General features: G+C 38.3%; 1 protein-coding gene across 6 annotated transcripts in view; it reads right to left on the reverse strand.

Annotated features, from left to right (window-relative positions):
• Positions 1–25118, reverse strand: part of LOC134536770 (Ca(2+)/calmodulin-responsive adenylate cyclase) — a 183069-nt gene that overhangs the window by 73417 nt on the left and 84534 nt on the right. For all 6 annotated transcript variants that reach the window (XM_063376685.1, XM_063376686.1, XM_063376687.1 and 3 more), the window contains exons 2-5: positions 12401–13005; positions 5645–5794; positions 2256–2374; positions 859–970 (exon numbers count right to left, since the gene is read on the reverse strand). In XM_063376685.1, the coding sequence (XP_063232755.1) occupies positions 859–970; positions 2256–2374; positions 5645–5794; positions 12401–12994 (975 nt within the window). In that variant the 5' untranslated portion in view covers positions 12995–13005. The remainder of the gene's footprint in view (positions 1–858; positions 971–2255; positions 2375–5644; positions 5795–12400; positions 13006–25118) is intronic.

Raw genomic sequence — 25118 nt, forward strand, 5'->3', positions numbered from 1 at the left:
CGTGACGTAACAACATGAGCGCAAAGTAGAAACAAATATACATACAAAACTAGTGCTACCAACATGCAGTGCGAGAAATACTACCACCCTACAACAACGTTTTCAGCCAAAATGCTGTTGCTTTTGAATACAGAAACATAATAAGTATGGAAGTCTGAATTGGTTAAACGGTTTCTTACGTACTACAAAAGTTTTTAAATGCAATATGAACAAATTAACTTTCACAAAATATAGCACACGAGCACGCTGTCGTGCTTCGACGGGTGGTGAACGTGATCATTTAACAGCCGTATGTTATTGTAACCGTTACTTCATAAAAAAATTCCCGGTTCTAATAAAAATTCCTGGTTGATTCCCGGTATTCCTGGTTTTTTTAAGAAATCCTGGCTATTTCCCGTATTTCCCGATTTCCCGGTTGGCTGGCCACCCTGAATAATAACCGACAGTCAAACCTATCTATCATAATAATAGTAGAAAGTAGCTGAGTGGGGAAGAGCACAGCGCTTAGTGCACAAATCGCTGGAGTTTTGTGATTCCTGACAGAAAGCAAAGACGTTGTGCTCGTCTGCAGATCAAATACTAGTTTGAAACGCAGGTGGAGGCTACACAGTTTTTTTTTGCATGGAGGTTTTGCTGTACAACTTGTTTTAAATATCATTGAAACGAACATGAATTTTATTTTGTCATTCTCGTTAAAAACTACGTCGATGTTCAAAAATCCAACAAAATCACTAATCCGGGTATGGTTATGGCCCCTCGAATATAATATTTAGACCTTTCAATCAAACCAACGAGCAGATTACTGTGTCGTAATTTACAAGTGCGCATCCATGCTTAAAATAAAAGGAGATCGCTCACGCTCGCAAGCTGGTCGAAGCGGCCAAACAGCTCGTTCAGCAACCGCACCAACTCCTGGGCCGTGCACTGGGAGGCCAGCACCGTGAACCCCACAATGTCCGCGAACAGGATGCTGCAACACACGAGCACGACTTACTTGCAGCGGTAAGGGAGAACGGAATGGCGACGGCAGACCCAGCTTTAAAATTTGTGTAGGGTGAATAACTGGAGGGTGATGGATGGTATGGAATATACTTCCCACTTAAATTGGAAGTCCAATATCCTAAAAAAAAGATAATAATAATAATAACCAAGTGAAAGGCTAATTTAATTTAACATATTTCTGACATCTTGAAAAGTTATTATCAAAATTTTGATTGAAACAACTCAGGTCTCTGCCGTCCCCACTTTCTAAATAAGGTTATTTATGATTCACTATGTTTTCATAAGCAGAAATGATATATGGTAAGGCCTTCTGGTAAGACTTAAAATAACAGTTATTCATTATTTTAAAAATGTATTTTGTGCATTTGCAATGTGATTTATTATCATCATTTTCATTATTTTATGTTGTTTTCTTATTAATTGCTTGAAAAAGTTGTTGGAAGTTCTTGTTATCTATTTTTTTCCTGATTGGTTTTATTATGTGTGTTCACAAAATTTTCTTTTGTATTTTTTTTTTCTTTGGTTTTTTGTCTGAAAGCTGGCTGATGAAATAGTTTGCCAGTTACATAAGCTTTGGAGAGAGAGAAAGGTATTTGTGCATGGGAAAGACAGGGTGACTTGTGAATAAATTCTGTTGACATGTGCCAGTATTCGCTGATATTTTTTCTGTGCATTTTTGTGATTATATCACAGAAGAAAAGGGCGGCCAAGGATGCAATCAGCGTCTGTATGAGGTACTGATAGGTTACATGTCAGGCGATGGCTCACAATATATCGATGTAGTGTAAGACACAATTTTATGGCTGCAGTCTGTGCTACGTCGAGCTTTGAATTTTTTTGGACATTTCAACTAGAATTCGTTCGAACAAAGTCATACGTAATAGCGCAAAACAATGAGGGAGTAGCTTTGTCTTTGCTCTTGTCATTGTTTGGCTGTAACTTTTCAAAACAAATACAGAAAAATAATTTTAATAAGTTTTTGGTTAAAACATTAAGCTATTTTAACATGTTCAAATATTTTTATAATTTTTTTTAAATTGAGATGTTTCTTGAAAAATTTATTTAATTTTCTTAACTAATTATTGAAAAGGATACAATATGAGTTTGCGCATCAAAAAGTCACCACTTTAATATTGTTTTAGTTATAACTGTGTTTCTTTACTTGAGTTTCTTGAAGCACAGTATTCGTAACTTCACAACGACAGCCACTAAGCTACTACAGTTTTGCAATCGCTGAAGATAAAATAACTCACCTGACGTTCTCGTGCCTCTGAATGTATATCTTGTGGAACTGGCCTTCCACCGGTGAGATTATGTCAGCTTTCATCTCCATTGCAACGTGCTGTGGCAGCACAGAGAGCAGCAACCGTTCCTGCACACAATGCAAACCTGTAGCACTTTCTTGACAGCCTTGCTGATCTACTGTGCGTGTCGACATTAACACTGCAATATGCAATAGACCACATAAACTGCATGAAAATGTACTATTGTCAAAAAATACACATTATGTTAACTACTTTAAGATTTTTTTCCTTTAAAATATATTAACAGGTTTCTTATTATAATTATTAATAACAGTTAAACAAAGAGCTGTGGAGCGAAAAAAATTTTGGAGGAAAAGTTTGTTTGGAAAACTTTCTCGAAAAATATAACCACTTATTTTTCAAAATTTTTTTTCCCTTCTTTCTATTACCAATATAGATTATAATTTTTAGGATAGCTTCATTAACATTATAAAATCAATACTTTTCTCCAGATTGGCAGGTACTGTTTAAAGAAAATTTTTTATGTCTTTCAGGTTGTAGAGGGTAGCATGGATCCTGACATTAAATTGGAGTACAGTAAATAAAATGTCGACGTTAAGAACTGTGTAGTATGCCCGTTATGTATAGACATGGGGAAATTACGAAACTGATAATAAAAACTAAAGTCTTCAGATGGTGAGGAAAGATAAAGTTGTTTTATTTGGTTCTGTTTATGTAAAATATTTTTGTTTTTCAATTAAAGTTTAAATTAAAGATATTCTGGTTTTTGGAGGAAATTTTCCAATTAACTTTCACAGGAAAATTACCACCAAAATTACTTCTCTGGAAACTAACCTCTTCAGTAAAAAAAGAATAATTTTTATTAGTTACACACTTTACAATGACAATAACTATATTTATTGTATGTGGCCATCTCATGATCCCAAAATAAATAACAAATGAAGAATAATTAAGCATAAGGTTACTGTATGCCAATTTTTAAGATAACACAAATGGCTGTAGGCATTTACATTACATGCAAGACATTAAGGCTTAGAAATAGTTTTTCCCCATTGGATGCCAAATTTACTGAAGGAACATAAAACAGCACAGCAGTCAGAATGCTTTTATAACCAGGCTTTCGTGAACAGTTATTTTAAAAGGTGTTCCATATACACAAATCCTTTAAGAGATGAAATAGCACTTCTTGTTTCTAACTAGTGAACTCAATAAGCTCATATTTGTTACTACATCATTATTGAGACTTGTGGTTTGTTTGGTTAACACAACTATTTTAAAAGAGTACAAGTTTACAAAACTAGTGTGCTATGAAAAAAAAATGCATTCCCATTGGTATTTAAGACAAATAGTCTACATATTGCTTATTAAATCTGTAGATATATGAATTTTTTTTTTCATGGGCTCAAGATGGGGTTGCACATACATTGCACATACATTGATTTTATTTTTATTTTCTTCTCATTACTACAAGTTAATGGCTATTTCTGTAAATTTTAAACTATACATTATTCTGTCACAAATATTTTTCACATATAATTTTTTAAGTGTTATATATTAGGTGTAAAAAGGTGCGTAAGTGATAGCAGTATGATCTCTAGCGCACCTTTTTAAACACACATTATATAATGCTTAGAAAATATCCATGTAAAATATTGATAACAGAACAATAGATGCAAAATAGTGTTAGAAACAGTGTTAAACTAGTGTTGAAACAGTGTTAAATTGACATCAATAGCCCTTAACTAGTAGTAATGACGAGGAAATAAAAAAATCAACATGGCGTGTGAAGACCCCACCTCAATGTCAATGAGGAGGTCATTCAGGGACGGGTGAACTCAATAACTAAGGAAACTGGGGAAGTTTATAAATAGAAAACAAATCATCCCAGTATTGGCCTGGAGTGATTTTGAGGTATCAAAGAGAACCGAAATTAGGATGGCCTGTCTGTGGAATGAAGCATTGCCAACATGCCAACTCCTTCCTTGGATATAGATTATTGCCATTTTTATTTTCAATTCAGTTATTTAAATGAGGTCAAATTGAACAGTTATCATTATTATGGGCAGCATAACAGCTATATTAGAAAAATTTATCACCTCAACCATGATGTGTTAATTTTACAAAACTGTACACAAAATTTTGGCTTACTTGATGAAAAAAATTAATCAAACACATTGATGGCATAAGATGACTAACTGCACATGATATGCTTTCAAACGTCGCCCTTAAAGGCCAAGCCTACCAGGGCACACATAGGGCATGCAGATCTTCAGGAAAAACAACGTGATTTGAAAACTACTCAAGATATCTGAGTGGGGTGCATTTAGGAATTCGTTGGGGGTCGGTAAGTAGTTTGGTTTCCAAATTAACAAGTCTTGAAACTGTATTTTTAGAAGAGTTAAATTGGCTAAAAGGTGTTTTTTCAGAGTAATATTTAGGCATTAAACAACCGGTGCAGATTCTTGAAAGCACTTAAGGGACCTGCATTACAACTTTATATTTATTTAGCAGCCATATAATTTTATGGTCTCCGCTCATATTTCATAGTTGTCCTACGCACGACGACAAGAATGCGCGCCAATTCAGAGCCTTGCGCTTAGAGGCGATACCGCGCTGGAAATACCAGCAAGCGTCTCGCTTATCATATCCCGCCTCTTAACACTTCCTTGTTTCTGTTGGAGTAACTATCATCACAACTCCAGGAAGGCAGACACCTAATTCACTGCTTTTTAAATAACTTTAAAAAATTTTTTTGACATGACGTCCTATAAATCGATGAACGCTGGCTGCACGCATGAAAAAGTGTCCCGTAACGCACATTGTTCCATTTTGATGTGTCCCGTTACGCTCATTGTAAACTTGCGCCGCATCTATCTCTCTTCCACTCGATTGGAACTACCATCAATTTGACTTTTTCGAGGCACATTAAACTTGAAACACTCCCATTCGTTTCCTACTTTTCCTATCATCGTCCTATCCTTAACAGAATAACACAGATTGGAAGAATTTAAATAGCAAACATGTATGAAAGTTATATTTAAAATAATCTCTTCGTTAAAGTAATAAACATATTTGAATTAATGAGTGCAAATAAAAAGTAAATTCATCAATTAAAATTGTAGATTTCATTTCACTCCTCCTTTGCAGCCATACAAAGTAGTGATAGATTCAATAAAAAATGATTCAATTTTATTCATAGAAGTATGCAATCATTTCTATCAATGTTATGTTATGACGTCGTCACGTTAAAACTATCGTCTGTAAACCGACTTTACAGACGACCAATTTTTTTTTTTTTTAAATAATAATCTTGGCTTAACCATATTAAAGCCAGATGCGTTGCGAGCCGGGAACGTCGAGACCGCTGCCACACTCACCAGCTTCTCGTTCTCGTCCTCCATCTCGAGACGTGCGGCGATGCAGTTGCGTGTGTCGAGGAACGCCTTCCTCTGAGCGTGCTCCATCAGGTTGTGGATGAAAGTGCCCACCATGTTGATGCAGACAAACACTATGACGTTGGCCGCCAGCTGGAACGAACACACACACACACACACACAATTTTTATTTTTTTTTCCTAACCTAACTAAATCTAAGTGTATTTTGTTTGGGAGGGTCTGGGTTAGGGAAGACTAGGTGCGTCCCAGGCCGAAGCCTTTACGCCTATTCATGCTGGGTTTAAGCCATGCAGACAAGGGAGCATGCATCGTGTGCTTGTTCGGGGATTGGCCAGCCATGGCTGCAATTGGCGCCATGACTAACTCCCCTTCTTAACTCTAGACTATAACTAGATAAGTTGGGCCCAGGTAAAACCTCCATAGACAGAGGGAAAACCCTGGGCACTATCATGCGGGATTCCAAATTTCATGCATTAATTACGAGCAGGTTGGTTACAGGAAACAGAAGGATGGTTCTGGAAGAAGAGTTGGTCAGAGTAGAAAGAGTCTACCATGCAGGGTTTTGGCGCTTGGACAGTTGTGTCTGCTTGGACACACACACGCACATGCACACTGTCCCATAATTGCCAGCCCATTAGCAACTAGACTAACGCGCAGATTCTTGTATTCTGTGAGAAACCTAAGATTCACTGACTCTGAGGCTCACGTGCATTCTATTTTGTTTTTATCACATAAGGCTACTGTACGCCAATTGTTTTTCCCATGGATATTAGATTTTTCATGTCCAGGTGATTATAACTTAAATGAAAGATTGGTTAGTTTAGGTCAGGTCAATTGTAAATAACACACAAAAAAAATTCATTGTTCATGTATTAAAGTACTCTCAAAAATATTTTCCTTTTAGTTTTTTTTTTTCAGAGGCTAGTTTTCAAGATTGGAAGAAATAGGTTAGACAACATTTTTTCAGAAATTTTACAATAGATGCACAAAATGTTTCACTGTTAAGCATTTTTACTTGCGTATATGGCTAAGGGGTTGTTTGAAAGAACTCAGGCTCAAGATTGTTTTGGTATGCCTTTGGCTTCTATAACCCTGACAACTTTTTTTAAATTCAATTTATTATATGAATTAAATGGTTGCCATGTAAAATGTTAAATTTTTTAGGATAACATATTTTAAAAATTTTTATTTTCAAGTTTGCTTGGATCAATAAATAATTTTTAATTAAAATTGAAAAGAGAAAAAATTGCTGTAGTATGTTGGTAAAAAGTATTAAATAAAATAAAAATTCATCATTTATAATACAATTTTAAGATATTAAAAATAATCAATTTTTTTTCCCACAGAAAACCGTTTAAAATTGTTATAAGGAACTTTTTTTTCATTCACCACTGGGATTTAATAGAAAAAAGTTAAATGAAAGCTTAGATTGATTTACTTTTGGTGTGAAATGCACTTTTGAACCCATTATCAATTGGATTGAGCAGGACTGGTTCAGAGCTGACTTAAGAGATTATAGAATAGAAAAATAAATTTAAAAATGTCCAAAAATTGGAATGAACTGGTTGTGATACTAAATGGCTTATATTTTTTTTGGCCTGATTTTGGGTCAGAGAATCTTTGGCTTCCTGTATTCTACGCACAGGACCATCATTAGTTTATGAGTTGCCAACATAAATGTCAAAATCAGCCAATGTACGTGACTGAATGTGCATCTGTACTACAACAAAAATATTCTGTATTACAAAAAATTATCTTTAGTAGTGAATTGATGCAGTTAACATTGAATAGTGCACAACAAAACATTCTGCCATTTCTTGAAATGAAAGAGTTTACTCTACCAAGACAATTTTAATAACCGTTAGTATTTGCTCTCTTGTAAAAGATGTAAAACGAAACTTAAAACATTTTGTAATATTTACATGAGAGCATACACCAAAGTGGTATTAAACATTGTTTTGGTAAATATAACGTACCAAAAAATAAAAAAAATAAAAAAACAGCACAACATTTTTGACAATACCGAATTATCCATATAGGCAATGCAGGCAACTGCCTATGGGTCTCGCAACGCCTAAGGGGCCCGCAACCCACGAGAAAAAAAATTCAAAGCCATTTTAATTTGAGCGCTCTTTCTCGTTTTGCAAAAACCATTTGTTGTTAGTTATTTGTTTATAAACTCATAAGGTACATACTTATTTCTCTAAAATAAAACACAATCACATTAACAGACACAGAAAACTATTCTGTCGCAACCTCGGCAAGTTTAAATGTAATTTAAGAATGCTTTCCAAATTATCTCCATGCACTTTCATTAATTAGGTTGGTAAGTAATCAATACTGCCAACCTGTTCCTGGATGGCATTACTGATTATTTACTGTTTATTTTGCATGAAAAATAATACTGGAGGATTCTTTGATTCACTTGAATGTTTTGTTGTCCAGTCATTCGTTGTGACCATGAATTGTATTTGGAAAGTTTTACAAAGTTTTAAATTTAGAAAAGAGTGAGACACTTTTATAGATAGATTGTGCAGCAAAGTGCTTCGAGAAAATAGACAAAACTACATAGTAAAGACATTCAAATAACTTTAGTTTTCTAAAGTGAAATCTATGTAAGATTTTATTTAAGTGTTTTAATTTGTAGTTACTCAATTATTTTTGAAAATAAAGTGCTTATTACTTTACATGGTAGACTCCAGATATCCAGGGTAATGAAATGGCAAGGGTCCATGGATAACCTAAAAACATGGTTAGAGCAATGTAAAAAAAAGATATTTTGAATTTTTTTTCATCTAGACAAACACTGTAACACCCGCCCCCTCCCTCAAGTAACGCCCTTATTTGTTCCAGCGAAGCAGAGCGCTAACAAAAACAGCGTTAGTCAAATATGACTTTTTCCATAAGAGAATATTTTAATCAAAATAATTGGTAATGCAATCAGCTAAGTGTGCTTGCTGACTACCATTTTAATCAAGACACTCTAAATGATGAGTGACATTTTAAGACTAAAAAACCTATAATTAAATTTAAAAATTCACGTACCGCATTGTTTACATAATAGGGCTTGGGCGTAACATTATTAGGTAGGCGCTACCCAATCTTTTCTGAGTTACAAAATAATAATGTTATTAATATTTCAGTTCTAGTAAAATTTTAAAAAGCATAAACTTAATTTTTTTTTATTACTAGAAAGTTTATTTAACCTGTTAACATAATTCCCAACTCTGTTGTTTAATAAATGCATGTTGCCATAATTTGCCACTAGGGGCTATCTCATCCTAGTAGACACGAGGTAAACTAGCCTTAAAAGCTTCTGGCTTTACTCTCCAGAGCTGCTGCGACAAGCGATATGCATGATGGTGAAATATAAACGTTTACTGAACACTCGGGCGGCATCGGAAATAAAAATGTAATGAAAGAAGCAAATAGCTATCAAGGAAAGAGCAAAATATTAATTGTTGATTAGTCACATCATTAATTTGTTGCATAACTAATTCGTTCTAGTACTAATTTGATGCATTGTGTTTAAATCTACATAAGCGCCATTGCTAATGTGTGTGCATGGAAATAAAGAACCAAAATCATTATTTTGTTTATGGTTTATGGAAGTGAAATATTACATGGTTAACTCATAAACCTGATAACCCAAACCCGGATAATCTGGAGCCTACTGTAATATAATACACCATATTTCAATAACTTCTATAATCGTTTTATTTCAGCAGCAAAATGTCGGCAGCACCCGGAAAGAAAAAAACCCCAAAAATGGACTAGAAAAACAAAACAAAAAAAACTTAACGAACAATTTAAAAAGACACCAAAACTTTTTAAACTCAGGTTTACTCGTGAATCGACGGAAAATGAACCTTATGGTGCCTCTCCAGCTCCGATGGCGGTGGAGACGTGAGAGATGAAGCTGACTCAGAGAAGACTGGCCCTGGCCCGGACCACCAATGATAGTTATGTCAGTACATGCAGACCATGCAGAGAAGAGTGAGGTCAGGAGTGAGCCATTTACTTCACCAAAGCTTAGTCCATCTAGGAGTAGAATACCAACCAGAATGATGTTGGCTCATGGTAAAACATAACCAACGAAGTACAAGATTTTTGGTGTACCAGAAACCCTAACAAATTGCAACATTTTGATTGTGATTTTTCAGCTTCAAGCCGACAATTTAACGATATTAAAAGAAATTTTTCTCGTTCTATGCTTTTCCGGCCACATGTAAGCGGTGGTAAAAAAAAAGAGAGAGTGGCTCATGTATTCTTCTACTGGAAATATACTGTTTTACATGTGTTTTGTTTTATGAAGCCAACTTCCATTTAAAAAAGGATTTTCTGATTGTAAAAATGCATTATCATTATTATATATAAAAAAGAGATATTAAAGTGAAATATATAATAGATGAAAATATCTGAAAATCTAGCATATTTAATTAATTAGGAAAATGTGTTTATTTTATTAAATTTTGCCGTCTTTGATGGACCTGGTTGGTCCAAGACGTCACAGGAGGTTTTTCAAGAATGTCCAAGATGGGTGTCCACAATTCTTCATTTAGTTTGTTTTCGTGTCTCAGGTCATCCGAGATGGGTGAGTAATTAATTAATGCCAAATGCGAGCTCAGGGACGTTCTCACACGAGTCCCTCACAGCAGCTGCAAGCTACGGAGCACTTGAGCACAATCATTAAACCTCACATTGCGTGGAACGTTCCCAACCCATCCTATGTGTTTAAATTAAAATTGAAATTGCCAAATGCAAATTGCATGACGGATGATGGTTCCAAGCAGTGTGTCTCATCGCAGGATGGATGAGGTTTCAAGAATTGAGGTATTAAAGTAGGATGCTGCAAATCCAAGGGTAGACATTAAATTAATCAGATGTTTTGATCCAAATTTGTGATAAAGATAAATGCTGACTCCATGCAATAATGAGGAAATGAATGACAGAGGCCTCACTGCTGCTGCTATTATTGCATTAACGAGAGAAACACACTTCTTTTTATGTCACCTAGGCAGTATTGTTTGTCTTTAAGAATTACTGTTTCCAATGTCAGTCGCAGATATTTTATTTACATCATGGTAGAAGTCACCTGAGGGTGGAAATGAAGTTGTTTCAAAAGGTTTTGCATGAATATCCTCTTGTATTACGCCTTAACCACATGCAGTGTCTCTTGTTGGGGATCTAAATGTTTATCATTGTACCATGCGGATGTCGGCTTTTGCCTTTCTATCTGGTTGAGGTCATCCAGAGAAAAATTACATTCTGAGTTCTCTTGGATATGTGCAAAAATTTATTCCATGGCATCCTCAATCGTAGTGTGCTTGCGACCTCTACTCTTTACACCTTCTTGTGTTGGGGGGCAAATAGAGTTTCGTTTGGCAAAATCTGTGATATCTCGCATCTACTGCTAACAAATCAGTGTCTTCAGAAAAAAGATCTTTAATTTTTAAGGCCCAGTTATCACCTCATTTTTCTGCCGCTCTCAAAATTGTTGCGAAAAGATAAACGTTTTATACAATAATGACTTTTTTTTGTTGGATTTCATTCTTCTAGGCCGCAATGAACTGTTCTGCAATTGAATCAGGAATTTGCAAAAGGTACCAAGTCCAAGTAAGTAAATTGTTGGGAAACAACAGAAAACATATTATTGTCGACCTTTTGCAAGTTCCACGTATATTTACTAGTCCGTGTATCGTATTTCTTATACAGGACTTGGTTCCTTTTCTTGCTGACAGCAAAGAGAACACTTTGGAGATTCGGAATCTCGTATAACATGAATTTGCTCAAAAAGTGGACTTGGTACCTTTTGCAAATTCCTGATTCAATTCTATCTCAACATAGAAAACAGTGTACTCAGAAACTGAACTGTTCACTCATCGATCTTGTAGGTCATGAATCTTTTACTCTCACATGTGTTTCTCCACAGCGAACTGCTGCTGCAATCAACTTGGGGTGGTTGTACCTTCTCTTGTAAGCAGCATGTACAGATATCTCATTTATACGTTTCAACAAACACTCATCTTCTTGATTCTTCAACGAAATACTGGACGCCAGCAAGGGTTTGCATCCATCTCGCCTTCGCCACTTCACCCTCATTGAAACTCAGGCGACAAATGAAACACAAACTCACACAAATGTAACAACAGTTTGTTGCTTAGCCAGCCAAAATGTTGTAAATGCAAACGAACAATTGTCAAGAAAGTACTCGTTTGTTGAAACACTAAGTTGTGTTAGCATCAAAATACTTGGACATTCTTTCACGGCTAGTTTATCACTGAATGTACCTTGAAAATGAAGGATTGTTTGGTTAAGGCTGCATCAATTAAGGATGCATCTTACCTCTTTAGAAAAAGACAAGCGAGGTGGTCAAATAGTAATTTATTTATATTTTAAATGTATTCTAGGGCTTCAACACTTGTTCAGACTGTGTATTAGTGCGTGTAATTTTGTGTTGGTAACATTGATTAGGCCTCAACGTAATCAGTGCTTCTGAGAAGTCTCTGAATACTTCAAGTTTGTATTTCCCGCGCTGCTGTGTAGTGGCAACCATTATCCAGCATCCTCTGCCAATTGTTGGCAGCCCTGGACTTCCAGCCGGAAGTCAGTCATATTTTTCATCATGGCGGTGAGTAGTAGGTATACTATGGTGTCGCCTCACCGTTAAATTGTTGTAGTGTAATGGCATCTATAATCGTTATCGTATACAGTCCACTCAGAAGACGAGGACAGTACCTGCTGCCAGCCGAGGTGCGGGAACTCCCTGGCGAAGACGACGCCGACGGCCACGTGCATGAGCGGCACGCACAGCCCGAACAGCACGGCGACCCACGTGCGGAGCGGCATGAGCGCGTAGGCGAGGAACACGACGAAGGCCACCTCCCACACGCCCTCGGCGGCGACGCGCCGCGACTCGAAGTAGAGCCCGCCGCCGCCGGGGCCCTCGGAGGGCGGCGCGCCCAGGGGCAGCGCGAGCGCGCAGAAGGTGGCGCAGAAGAAGAGCACCGCGTAGCACACCCACAGCAGGTAGGCGTCGTGCATGAGGCGCGTGTTGAGGAAGGCGAGCAGCAGCGCGAACAGCAGGCAGTGCAAGGTGTGGTAGACGTTCTGCGCGGTGGGCGCCTGCGCGTGCGCCAGGCTGAGGTTGGCGAGCACGCCCGTCAGCGCGACGAACAGCGCCACGGCGCTCACCACAGACGAGTGCTGCAGCTTGAACACGTAGCGCTGGTACAGCGACTCCAGCTCGTCGTTCTCGAAGCGGTGGCAGTTGAGCAGGCGCGACAGCGCGAGCTTGCGGTGCGAGCCCATGGCTTTCACGCTGTGGTCCATGGCCGCGCGCCCTGCAACCGGGACAAACCTTACAATACTTGCACATTGCCGTGTTGTGACCGACCATATCGTGGGCTTGGTGGAAAACTGTTAGTTCACTTACCAAGTTTTGCTTGCCTAGAATAGCGTTATAATGGACTTGCCGAAATAAAGCTAGAAGAAAACGTCCACAACCATTCGTTATTTGGACTTCCAAACGTTTTCTTGGCGAAGATATTGCCCTTACAACTTCATCTGTGAAGTTAACTCATTTTCAACAAAAAAAGTTGACTTACCAACTTTTTCCACTAAAGCCACGATATAGTCACGAGGCTCTTAAAGACAAGGCTGACTGGCCAAACCAGCGCGCGAGCCGGCGGGATTACAAGGGAAAACCCCACCTCCTCCTGGACTCAGAGATCGCCTGCCCCTGACATTCCCTCTCCCCCGTCTTTACAACTACAAGGACCTTCCATTAGCGGGCGGCTTTCTGACAGACACACCCCTGAGCCACGGAGTCTGGGGCGCCTCACCGTCTGGAACATTATGCGGGTTCTGAGAGCACCGTTCAATGGAGTGGCGTAACTAGGACGCCACTGTCATCGCAGCTTCGCGGGGACACTTGATGACGTGGCACTTCAGAGGGCTACGAGACCTTTTCACGGGAAGAACCAGCAAATATGAACTTTGAATATATATACTGTATAGAAGTCGCGAGTGGATAGGATTTACTCTACGTTTTTCAGAAGCGTATGATGAGCAGCTTGGGAACTTCACCGCTGCAGTGCGCTGCCGTAACGCCCTGTATCGTCTTAGTTGTTATTTACACGTTAGAGCGCAGCTCTGTCGCACGCTGTCACTCCCCGCACCCCGCACCTATCATTCACTGCAGCTCAAGTTCGTTCAACGGGAGGGGGAAGGGGTGTTTGAAGAGTTCGACACTTGTCCGCTAGGGACCACCACAAGTCGATGCCCTAGAGATGGTGGCGATTGCGGCGGTGAATTAACCAACTACCTCAAACCATATTAGAAATTTTAACCTGGGCTGGCGACTTCTATACAGTATATATATTCAAAGATATGAACGACCTGCGAGCTGCAGTGGTCCATTGGCGAGCGATAGCGGGCGACGACAGACGAGGATAGGAGCACTTGAGGTGGTGTTGCGACGCGGCGGACGCGTGAGTAGTGCGAGGCAGTGTCTTGGGACCGAGGTGAGTGGTAAGAAGGCAAACAGCAGAGAGAGACACTGTCGAGCCGAGCTCTAGTGGGGAGTAAATAGTGACCTGTGATAATTTTCGTAAACAAACACCATGTGTTGCTTGCTCTGCAAGTGACATTTGGGAAACGTGTACGCCACTGGTACAACTGGACTGTCAAATGAGACAAGTTACATAACAGATTTCGGCCAATTTTTTGATCTTATATAACAAAATTGCATAGTTTACACTGCTTTAATTTATTAGACGTCACGTCAAAAAAAAAACGAGTCTGTCAGTACTCGTATGATATGTTTAACAGCCAACCTATGTAACGAGCAAATTCACTCACGTGTTCTCGTATTGCAAATAACACTGTTTTCAAATAATTTCTTGACGAGAATAACACGTAGTTTTCACACCCCCCGCTAGAATTCGCTGCCGCAGTAGTTTCGTCAACTATTGAATCATTTGATTAGTGGGCTGAAATTATGAACTATATAATGGGACGGCTCCGAATAAAGCGAAAAAGACTTGAAATCAAAATACTAAACCCCAGCTTTATCCCTTATTTTCTACCAGGACTTTTATTAAAATACTGCCCATCTTATTGAAGTTCATTAAATAATTAATACTATTAAGTATACCCTTTGTGAAAAATTTTCGCGCCATCCGCCACAGATGGCAGCACCGTGGTTGTTACAGCTTTCCGTTCCTTGACTTCCATCGCATTCACGAAATTACGCTCACCAAATTCAGTTTACCGATGGGAAGCCTTCATTTCACAGACGAGAGAGCCACACCCGAAGTTCCCCGAAGTTCATGCTAGCTTTTTTTTTTTCCGTTCTATCTCATTGTATAAACCGGTGTGGCATTAAATTTTGCGGTCGATTAGGATAGGTTAGCTACATTATAAATACTTTAAAACATTTTGGATGGTTGGTTATATTATGTAAATACAGCTACATTAAAAATACTGTAAAATCATTTTATGGTTGCTTAGCAAATAATTTTTTAATATGTAGCTATCCAGGGCTAGGAAGCCGTTTACATGATTTCACAGTATCTTTAATGTAGCTAACCTAACCTTTTACAATGAACAAAAAAAAAAAACCGAAGATGCACGATCGGGCGTTTGGCTCTCTCGTCTGTGAAAAGAAGGCTTCCCGTTTACCGATAGCCAAGATGTCACTCATTGAAAATTGTGTGCATGAGTTAATGGGGGGTGTTAAGTCGGGGGGGGGGGGGGGGAAATTGTGTGTGTGAGTGAATGGAGTCAGTGGTGGGAAGATGGGGGGGGGGGGGGGGTTCAGTTCTGTAGTTGAAGGCTACGCTGCTTAGCCCCGTCCTACAAAGACACGGAAGCGGAGACGGGCCTCCCGAACGGAGTGTCTATAACGGGCACGCATGCGAGCACGGAACCCGTACGTGTTAACTCGGCAATGCCCAGCTCTTCCGTTTACGCGACTCCGTGCGACCATAAGAAGCCGAGAAATTTTCCGCGGTGATAGCCATGTTTGTTTTACGTTTTAAATACGTTAACACGAGGCTAGCTAATATTCTGCATTTTTGACGTGACAACGTCTAATAAATCGATGAACTCCGTCTGCACGCACGAAAAAGTGTCCCGTTACGCACATTGTCCCGTTGCGCTGTGTCCCGTTACGCTCATTGTAAGCTTGCGCCGCATCTATCTCTCTTCCACTCGATTGGAACAACCATCGATTTGACTTTTTCGAGGCACATTAAACTTGAAACACTCACATTCGTTTCCTACTTTTCCTATCATCGTCCTATCCTTAACAGAATAACACAGATTGGAAGAAGTTAAATAGCAAACATGTATAAATGTTATAGTTAAAATAATCTCTTCGTTTAAGTAATAAACATATTTGAATTAATGAGAGCAAATAAAAGTAAATTTATCAATTAAATTGTAGATTTCATTTCTCCTCCTTTGTATCCATACAAAATATTGATAATTCAATAAAAATGATCCAATTTTATTCATAAAAGTATGCAATCATTTCATCAATCTTTTGTTATGACGTCACGTTAAACTATCGTCCGTAAACCGATTTTACAGACAACCAATTTTTTTCAAAAAATAGTTTTATGTTTTTTGAACATTTTTTCTTTTGCTAAAATAAATCAATTTTTAATGAAAAAAAAAAGACAATTATTTTAAAGTATGTTAAAAGGAGTAATAAAGATTAAATTTTTATTATACACTGTTTAAAAAATTTATTTTCCATCACACAAAACAGTTAAAACTTATTGTTAGGACCTTTGCTCATCTAATACGGAGATAGAACAATAAAAAAAGAACTCGAATCCATCTGCTTTTGATGTGAAACGCACGTCTCTTTTTTTTAATTACATATATATAAATCCTGACCTTATAATGCCATCGTAGGTATCTCAGTTTATTTATTTTTCAAATAAATTTAATTTCGTAACATAGAAATCTAATTCATAAATAAAGTTACATTTCTCGAAGTAGTTTATATTTTATTTGGTAAAAATCTTAAATGTCCATCATTAGGGAACTTTTCCCTACTCCAAAGCACAAAAATAAGGGTTTAAGTGTTGAATCTGCTACAACTGTTCCCTAACCTTATTCCTAGTGCACAATAGGACACGGATAATCCATTATTTTCAGGGAACTGGTTACGGTGTCCTATGCGTGATCTATCTGTTACCCAAATTCCGCGCATTCGCAGAGCTTACTTTTTCGTTGATTTCGTCCAGACGGCGGATTCACGTCTGGCGCCATTACCTCGTATATATTCAATTTAGCGAATTGGGCACGTACCAAACCTATTGGTGTGCCAAATGAAACTTATGATAGCGAAACTATGCTAGAATACATTTTGCACACTTTAATTGCCATAACAAGCAAAATATCGCAACTTAAAAGGTCCTTGAGAAAATTAGTATAACACCATTTAATTCGCGCGATGGTGCTGCTGTCTAGAGTTTTTGTCGCAAAAAATCTTATCGACCAAACGTCCGCTGGAATGCGTTGGAATGAGTTTCTAGCCTCGCGCAGGGCACCGTTTACTAAAACACTTGCCGATCGGTTCCCATTCTGGTATTCGGTTTGGACAAGTTTTGGAATACGTCCCTTGAGTTAGTTATGGTTGTATCCCAAAAAGGCAGTGCTAATTCGCTACCTTACCTGAACGTCTTGGAATACCGCCCTGATCCCCCGACAACTATCTAGTAACACGCTTAGTTGGCTACGCTGTCATAGACCGCTTATGAGGTAGACCACGCAGTAAATAATTTGCGGCCTCAAGTTTTATGGCTAATTTGTGAGTATAACTGTCAGATAATCGTGTAATGATTCTGGAATCACAATAACATACGGACGTGACAGTAAAATATCGTGTTGTGAACGTTACATTTTAAACCACTCGACTTAAAGAAACAAATCACTAAATATATACAGGGTGTCTACTAGATCTAGTAAATGAAATTCCCTGATTTTTCCAGGTTTTCCAGGTCTAAAACGGAATTTTTCCAGGTTTTTTGTAACACAATTACGACATTCCACAAAACTGAAAAAAACTGCATAACAGTACATTGACGGGTTTCAAAATATTTCAACTCACTTAAATTATTAAAAAAAAATACCTTCTTCCAGACGTGGCCAAAGTGACTCAATTGATGGCAAATAAAACATGCTGCTACAAATATTTCACACACTTACTTTAGCAAAAACATAAGTAAAAGGAAGCTCCCATCAATTTCGTAGTGACTCAACTTTTGCGTCTATTGCACTTGCTTCAGATCGAGCCAAATCCAACACTCGAGCCTTCTTCAACTGCAATGCCTTGATCTCCTCTTCAACTCTTCTTTTTCTGCCTTCTTCTTGTCTGTAGCTTCCTTTTCTTTTTGTTTTGTTTGCAGGGCTTCCTTACGCCTACAACTAGCATTTATTACATACTGTAACATGGACTTGGTGATATCAACATGCTCTACACCTCCAGAACGTTGAACAAAGTCGTACATCTGTCTTAGTGCGTTCAGTATTTCTTCCTGCAAGTTTTCAGTCAGCAGATTAGAATTCACTGAAAATCTTCTTTCCAATGATGCATTTCCATTGGAAAGTACCAACAACATACTCACAAACTTTAGAAGGCCTGTTTTGGCAGCTACTGTATGTGCCTTAAGAATGAGCATCCACAAGTGATCAAGGAGCCAGTCTTCTCGAGAAAAAGATGAGAACAGTGCCTCAGAATCTTGCGAGGAACATACCAACTCAATGTTATCAGCTTCGTGTCCTTATAGCCTCTTGTTTTGGAGACAACATTCTAAACTGTAATTCACACACTGTTTCCTCATACCCGAATTTAAAGCCACAGATGGACATAAGCAGGAAATTCCCTTGGTAAGTTTGAACTTCAGGGGACTTTTGTCTTGAGTTTTTTTACCATAACCTTTAGACAAGTCCTAACATCATTTTTCAGTAACAGGACAGACTTTAATGGTACTTTCTCTTCTTGATGGCATGGCATACTGCATAACCCAACTTGATATTGTTAGCAGTCAATAGATTTTCCTGGTTATCTACATCCAATTGAGATACATTGTGTTTCTCCCTAGAGCTCTTCAGTACCTCTGGTTTCAAAAACTTTCCTGCCAAAGCTAATAAAATGTCTACCAGTGAATTATAGAGAAAAGGTGCCATGGGTGATTCACTTTGGAACATTGTGAGAAACAATTCCAACTCTGATGCCAGAGTAGAAGAATGTCAATTTTACTTCTAGAAGATTATCTTCAAGAGCACTTTTCACTACACTGAAAGACACAGATGAAATAGAAACTTCACTAACAAATTTCTTTAGGTGGGGTAAAGTTTTCATGGCACGCTCAGCAACTGCAGTATTCCATCTGATTGCACAAAATTTCTTGGAAAAAAGCTCTGATCCAGTTATTCTAATGTAATCTGCCCTCCTTGCAGGTACATGCATAAACAAATAGTAACTGTGCCTGAAAAAACTAACAACATCCAATTGTATAGCAGAAATTCCAGTTTTGAAAGCACCATGGACCGTATGAAGTCCACAGCTACCAATTTCTAGCAACGATGGTGAATCTTCACCAAAAGTGTCTGTGATATGTATTTTCAAAGCTAACAAAAATGCCCAGTTTACGTTGAGGGCATCCATAGATACTTAAAATTAAATGCACCTGTCGGTATAATCCGAACGTGGGAAGCACATGCTGCAGTACGTACATCAGCAGGATAACAGACCAGCTTGAACCAGTTTGTATCACGTGATTTAACGCCACTTCCGAATTCGATGGTAAATAAAAGAAAATGGACGTGGGAACTGTTCGTTATTTTCCATCCAAAAATAAAATAATGGGACGCGATACACTTGATGCTACGTCAATGCAAGCAGATCAATAAACAAAAAACGTATTGACAACTACAACCTACCAAACAAAAATTCCCTGATTTTTAAAAAAATTCCCTGATTTTTCCCTGATTATTCCCTGATTACAATATTCCCTGATTTTTACAGGTTTTCCAGGTTTTCCAGGGTCAGTAGACACCCTGTATATAACGTGTCTTGCCGTTACGTACTCAAGACACAAACTAAAGCCATCAATGTGTACAAATTTGTTTAATCTCACCTGTATGAGAGATAATTTTTTTTTGCAAATTTAGTTTTTTTTTCGAAAAGTCATTACACAAAAAAGCGGATTTAATACATAAAACCTCAATAATACACGAATAATTTCATTACCTACACTCGAACACCAAATTCTCGTGCTCATTTCAGTAACATCATGTCCGCGACGCGATGTATACCTATACCTATAACTTTCTAATCGGGAAGTCTGTCGCGGGCGCGCTTACGCCACGTGTGTCAGAACGTGATTGCTTTAAAACATTTTAGCGCCCATCGCGAATGGCGGACGTAGCTGGTACATTGTCGAGGTTATGCAATCTCACGGCACACAACCACTTCAGAATTTCGATGCATTAATGCTGGACGCGCACAGAATCAAAACAAGACGCGACGTTGTGTGACACAAGCGTTACGCCGCATCTCGTTGACTTTTTTTTCCTTCTGACATTCTTAAAATCAAATTGCTGTCGTGATACTCCTTTAAAGATTAATTATATTAAATAAGTTTTCTGTACTAAACATACTAATCGAGCAACTAGCTCCATATTGAGGAAAAAAATTAAAATATTTCTCCAGTGAATTTTACTCAAATTAAATTAACAAAGGAAAACAGTCTTTTAATACTATAAAAATACATGCCCGGGCATTTTTTTTCTCTATATATTCGCGAATGCCAGAACACTTCAGCCATCAGACAGTCTGCTCGCGACGAAATTGGAGCAGTCGTTGGATGCTGTCGCTTCTCGCGTCTCACCGCGACAGTTTTGTGGCGTCGTTCCACGTCTGATTCTGCGTGCGTTGCTTTTATGTCTGTGCAAGAACGTCAACTACTATCAGACAAAAAAGTAGCATCGTTGTTGCGTCTTGTCTGATTCTGTGCGCGCCCGGCCCGGGTGGCTGGCATGCATCTATAGACTAAGGTAACAAAATAACAGCTTTTGCGTTAATAAATCAAAACCAAACTCTGAAAAACTCGTAAACAGAAATCATTACGGCGGACCAGGGTTCGAACCCGGCTCCTCTGGGGTGCGGGTTCAGTGCCCTACCACTGCGCGGGCCTCGCTTAATGAAGTCTCGACGAACATTTGAAGGCAATATTAAAAAAAAAAAAAAGGTATCGTTATTGTTTTATTTAATTTCACCGTGTGCTGGCAGCTTTCGTAGCGTTTGGATAAAAAAAAGTTTAGTTTTCAGTCGCAGCGGCGAGTTTACACAAGCTATTCGTCGGCCTAAAATCCGTGAGCAAGTCATCACCAGCTCAGCTGTTGTCGATTACACTGGACGAGCAGAACTCGCCCATTCGTTTTCAGTGAGTTTCGGGATAGGTTGCATTATATTCTTCAATCGTGCTGTTTTCTAGCTGTTTTTATTAATTATTTTATAGGGATGGGCCAATCAAAGCTTCATATAACATCAGATTTAGCATTCGAAATATTTAATATTCGAGAACAAATTGTCGAAGGAAAATTCATAAATTTAAACAATAGTAAGTTACTTTTGTAGTTGAGAAAGGAGTACTTTTTTTGTATATCTACAGAAGCTATCAAAATAATTTTTTTAAATTGTTTGCCACCAGTATGTTTGTTTAGCACTGCAAATGACGTCTGTGACACAAAAAAATATCGGTAGCGTCCTAGACATCTATCATTTTTTTATATTAAAAAAAATATTAATTTCTTAAAATTATTAATTTTTCAACATATTTATTTTAATGCCGCGACTTCAACGACCATTTAAAACACAGTGATGGTGTGTGAATAGCGAGGAAAGAAGACAAGTCTTGGATTTTACTCGCTGGAACATACAAATAGCGGCAGGGAGTCTACTAGTAACTTGTGTTTACAACGAGCTCATTTGAGCCTAACGAGTGAGTGGTTAGGCGAGTCGCAAGTTAACTCGCCCAGCTTAATTGGTGTTTCCCTCGCTTCAATCATCACAATTTGCTGGAATGCGTCTCTGTGTATTTAAAGGGTTGTTTACAAGCCAAGGCAGCACCTCATTTGCGCATGCACTAGTCTCTTTTCAGTGAAATTCGCATGTGGATTAGTGCCAGGGGGTTGCGTGAATACTGCGTGAAAGCTGTATTACATTCGCAACAGCACGCGCACAGCACAAACGCACGGAAGTTGTATACACACATATAGCAGCTACCACATTAGAAAATAACATACGTGCAGCAAAACGGCTGACATAAAATTGACGACTTTTATATGGGCCGATTTGCTTGCAGCAAATCAGTCAGGGGCGTAGAATAACTGACGGTTGCTTTAAGAGGAAATTCTTTGTAGATGTATTTAGGTAAACAGCTGCTTTTGTGAATAATAGATGACAATATTCAAACATTTCAAACTGAAAATTCGACAGAAGTTAATGAGGGAAAATCAATTGGAATTATTTGCTGTTTTTTGTGCGAATTTAGTTTCAACGTATGTGCATGTGCAAATTGTGCTATTTATATGCTGATTGCGTTCTCTAGCGAATAAAGCCTAGGCTTGATACAGGAAACATAATACCGCGACGGGAACGATGCGACAGTTAACATTTTATATGTACCCGCACGACCAACAATAATCAACAATTATTATTTGTAAAATGTTTCTGGGCATTACATAAGCACAACACAGAAGACGGCCATCAATGTTTACAATGATATGTAACTTCTTAGCTCTCGGTATACGGCATTAGGTAAGAGTAATTTTGTGAATGGAACGGAAGTCGCATGGAACGGAAATGTGTAACTACGGTGCTCCCATCGGTGGCGGATCGCGTTAACTAAAAATGATCAAGCCATAGGGAAACTATAGTATTAACTGTTTAGTGAATTTTAACAAGTTGGGCAGTATTTTAATATGATTCCTTGTTGAAAATCAGGCCCAAAGCCGGGGCTTTAGTATGGTTTTAAGTATTTTTCTCTTTTATCGGAGCCATTACAGTGTGTAGTTTAAAGTTCCGGTCTGCTAATAAAATGATTCAATAGCCGACGTAGCTGCTCCGGAAACGAATTCTAGCGGAAGCTAAGTTTGATTTGCATCAAGAAATGTAGTTGAAAACACTACTTGCCTATAATATGTTCATAACGCTCGGCATTATTTTAAAGAATTATAAAATAGATTTCATGTCCGTTTCGTTTACGTTGTGGGTGCGAATAGCAACCACCACAATATAAACATTCATACTTATCAGAGTGATTATTTTTGATAAGGCGGATAATCTTTTGTTAATATTTAATTTTGGTTTAACGGGGATTAGGCATCGCCATTTTGCAATTTCAATTGCAAAAAAAGCTTCCGAGCTATTTTTTTTTAAATTTGGTATGGCATAGCTTTGGCTACTTGTTTGTCAACAATTGTGAAATGATGGTATTATCACTGTAGTTGTCGCCCACGTGAAATAATAAGTTATTTCCTCGCGGCGTTTACAAACTAGAGACTGTTAATAAATAAGTGGTTGCAACAAGGTATAGAAAGTCTGGGAGATATGATTTATGCCTTGATATGCCAAAAATTGCGATAAATAGTTCAATATTAAAAATGAGCACAAATATAAAAAAAATCCAAGACGGCGGGGCCTAATACCCCTTAATGCCTCTCGCCAGCAATGTCATTAAAGACGGTAACACGACAGAACATGGATGTTTGGATGGTTTATGGAAGAGAACCATCCTAGAGTTTTCCTGGAGTGACCTCAGTAAACAGCTGGGGAATCGAACCCGAGTGCTTTGGAATGCGAGTCAAGTGCCTTAGCGCTACGCCATCGGATATATCATCGACGTTTGTGTGGTCGGCTGTTGTCGCGTTCTCCTTTTCTACTGACATCGCTAGAGGTTGCTGGCCTTTAGGGACCGCCGTTATCAGCGCGCCGTCTGCTTCTGCGGAAACTGCCTGACCTCTGGCATTTCAGAAGCTTCAACAGAACGTCAAAAGCATGATTCCTCAGCAACCCTCAGCAACCTCTGGATGTACAGGCTGTCTGCAGGTCACGAAAAATTAAGGAAACTGAAGAACTGGTCACGAAATTCACGGGGAAAAAAAAAAGTCCCGAAACAAAGAGCAGCGGTGCTGAAAGTCAACAAAATTTTAACTTCCGACAGTTTTTTTTTCTAATTTGCATTTTTTTCCCCCCGCCTCACTTCAGTTCATTGTCAACTTTTAACATAAATTGTTTATAGACTGTCCATTAAAATCAAGCTTAAAAAAGAGGCACGTTTCTGCGAATAGACATTGTAGTTCGTATTAATATTTTGCTTATTGTATAAAAATTATTCGCGTGAAATACAATAGTTAAAATAAAAATCCTGAAAAAGTGTGTTCACTTGGTATTTGTAGATCTATACCAATATTATAAAGCTGAAGAGTTTGTTTGTTTGTTTGTTTGTTTGTTTGAACACGCTAATCTCAGGAACCACTGGTCCGATTTGAAAAATTCTTTCAGTGTTGGATAGTACATTTATCGAGGAAGGCTATAAGTTATATTATATCATCAATAACATTAGAGATCCTTACTAAAAGTCCAATTTAGAATCAAATGCGTTAGAGGGGGTTAGATACAACATGCAGTACACGTACGAAATGTGTGTTGACAATGCCGCAGGCGCTAGAAGTTTATTTCCTATTGCCTATTAACATTGTTGCCATGCACTAGATTCTTAATTTTCCCATACAAGTAAAAAAAACACCCGTATGCTATTAACAACGAAGCAATCAGTACCCTCATAAGAGTTCAATTAGTATTTAAATACTTTTTATCACTTTAAATCGCAAACCTAAACTATTGTTCTTTTTCCTCTCTCTGTGTTTAATTTGTTTTTTATTGCCCTTTTTTTCAAGTATATATATTTTACAGACTTGAAACTTCATAGTAATGTTCCTTATGTTACGCAGGATGACATTTTCCGAAAATTAGATCCCATGGGTGGTTAAAACCAGGCAACAGTGGGTACTTTGTCTGCATGAGAACAGGATTTTGCATTGTTCATGCCTTCTGCGTCTCCATGGCAACGGGCATCGCGCGGCAGTGGCGTACCCACAAGGAAGGGCATGTATAAGGAGCGGCGCAAGAGTGATCTGCCTGTATACTGCCGTAGCGAAGTACGGGTACATCAGTTGTACGTTGCGTGCACGAGTCGGGAAACCATCGGTGCTATTCATTTTCTCTCCGGTACATTATACAGCATTGTAATAAATTTTCACTGAATTTTTTTTAATTTACCATTACTGTAAATGGGAGATGTGGCTTAATTTTTTTTTCCATTAGTATAGCCGTGCGAAGCCAGGTCGGGCAGCAAGTTTGATATATAAA

The sequence above is a fragment of the Bacillus rossius genome, chromosome 11 (genome assembly GCF_032445375.1).
Source record: "Bacillus rossius redtenbacheri isolate Brsri chromosome 11, Brsri_v3, whole genome shotgun sequence".
In the NCBI taxonomy this organism is placed as follows: Eukaryota; Metazoa; Arthropoda; class Insecta; order Phasmatodea; family Bacillidae; genus Bacillus; species Bacillus rossius.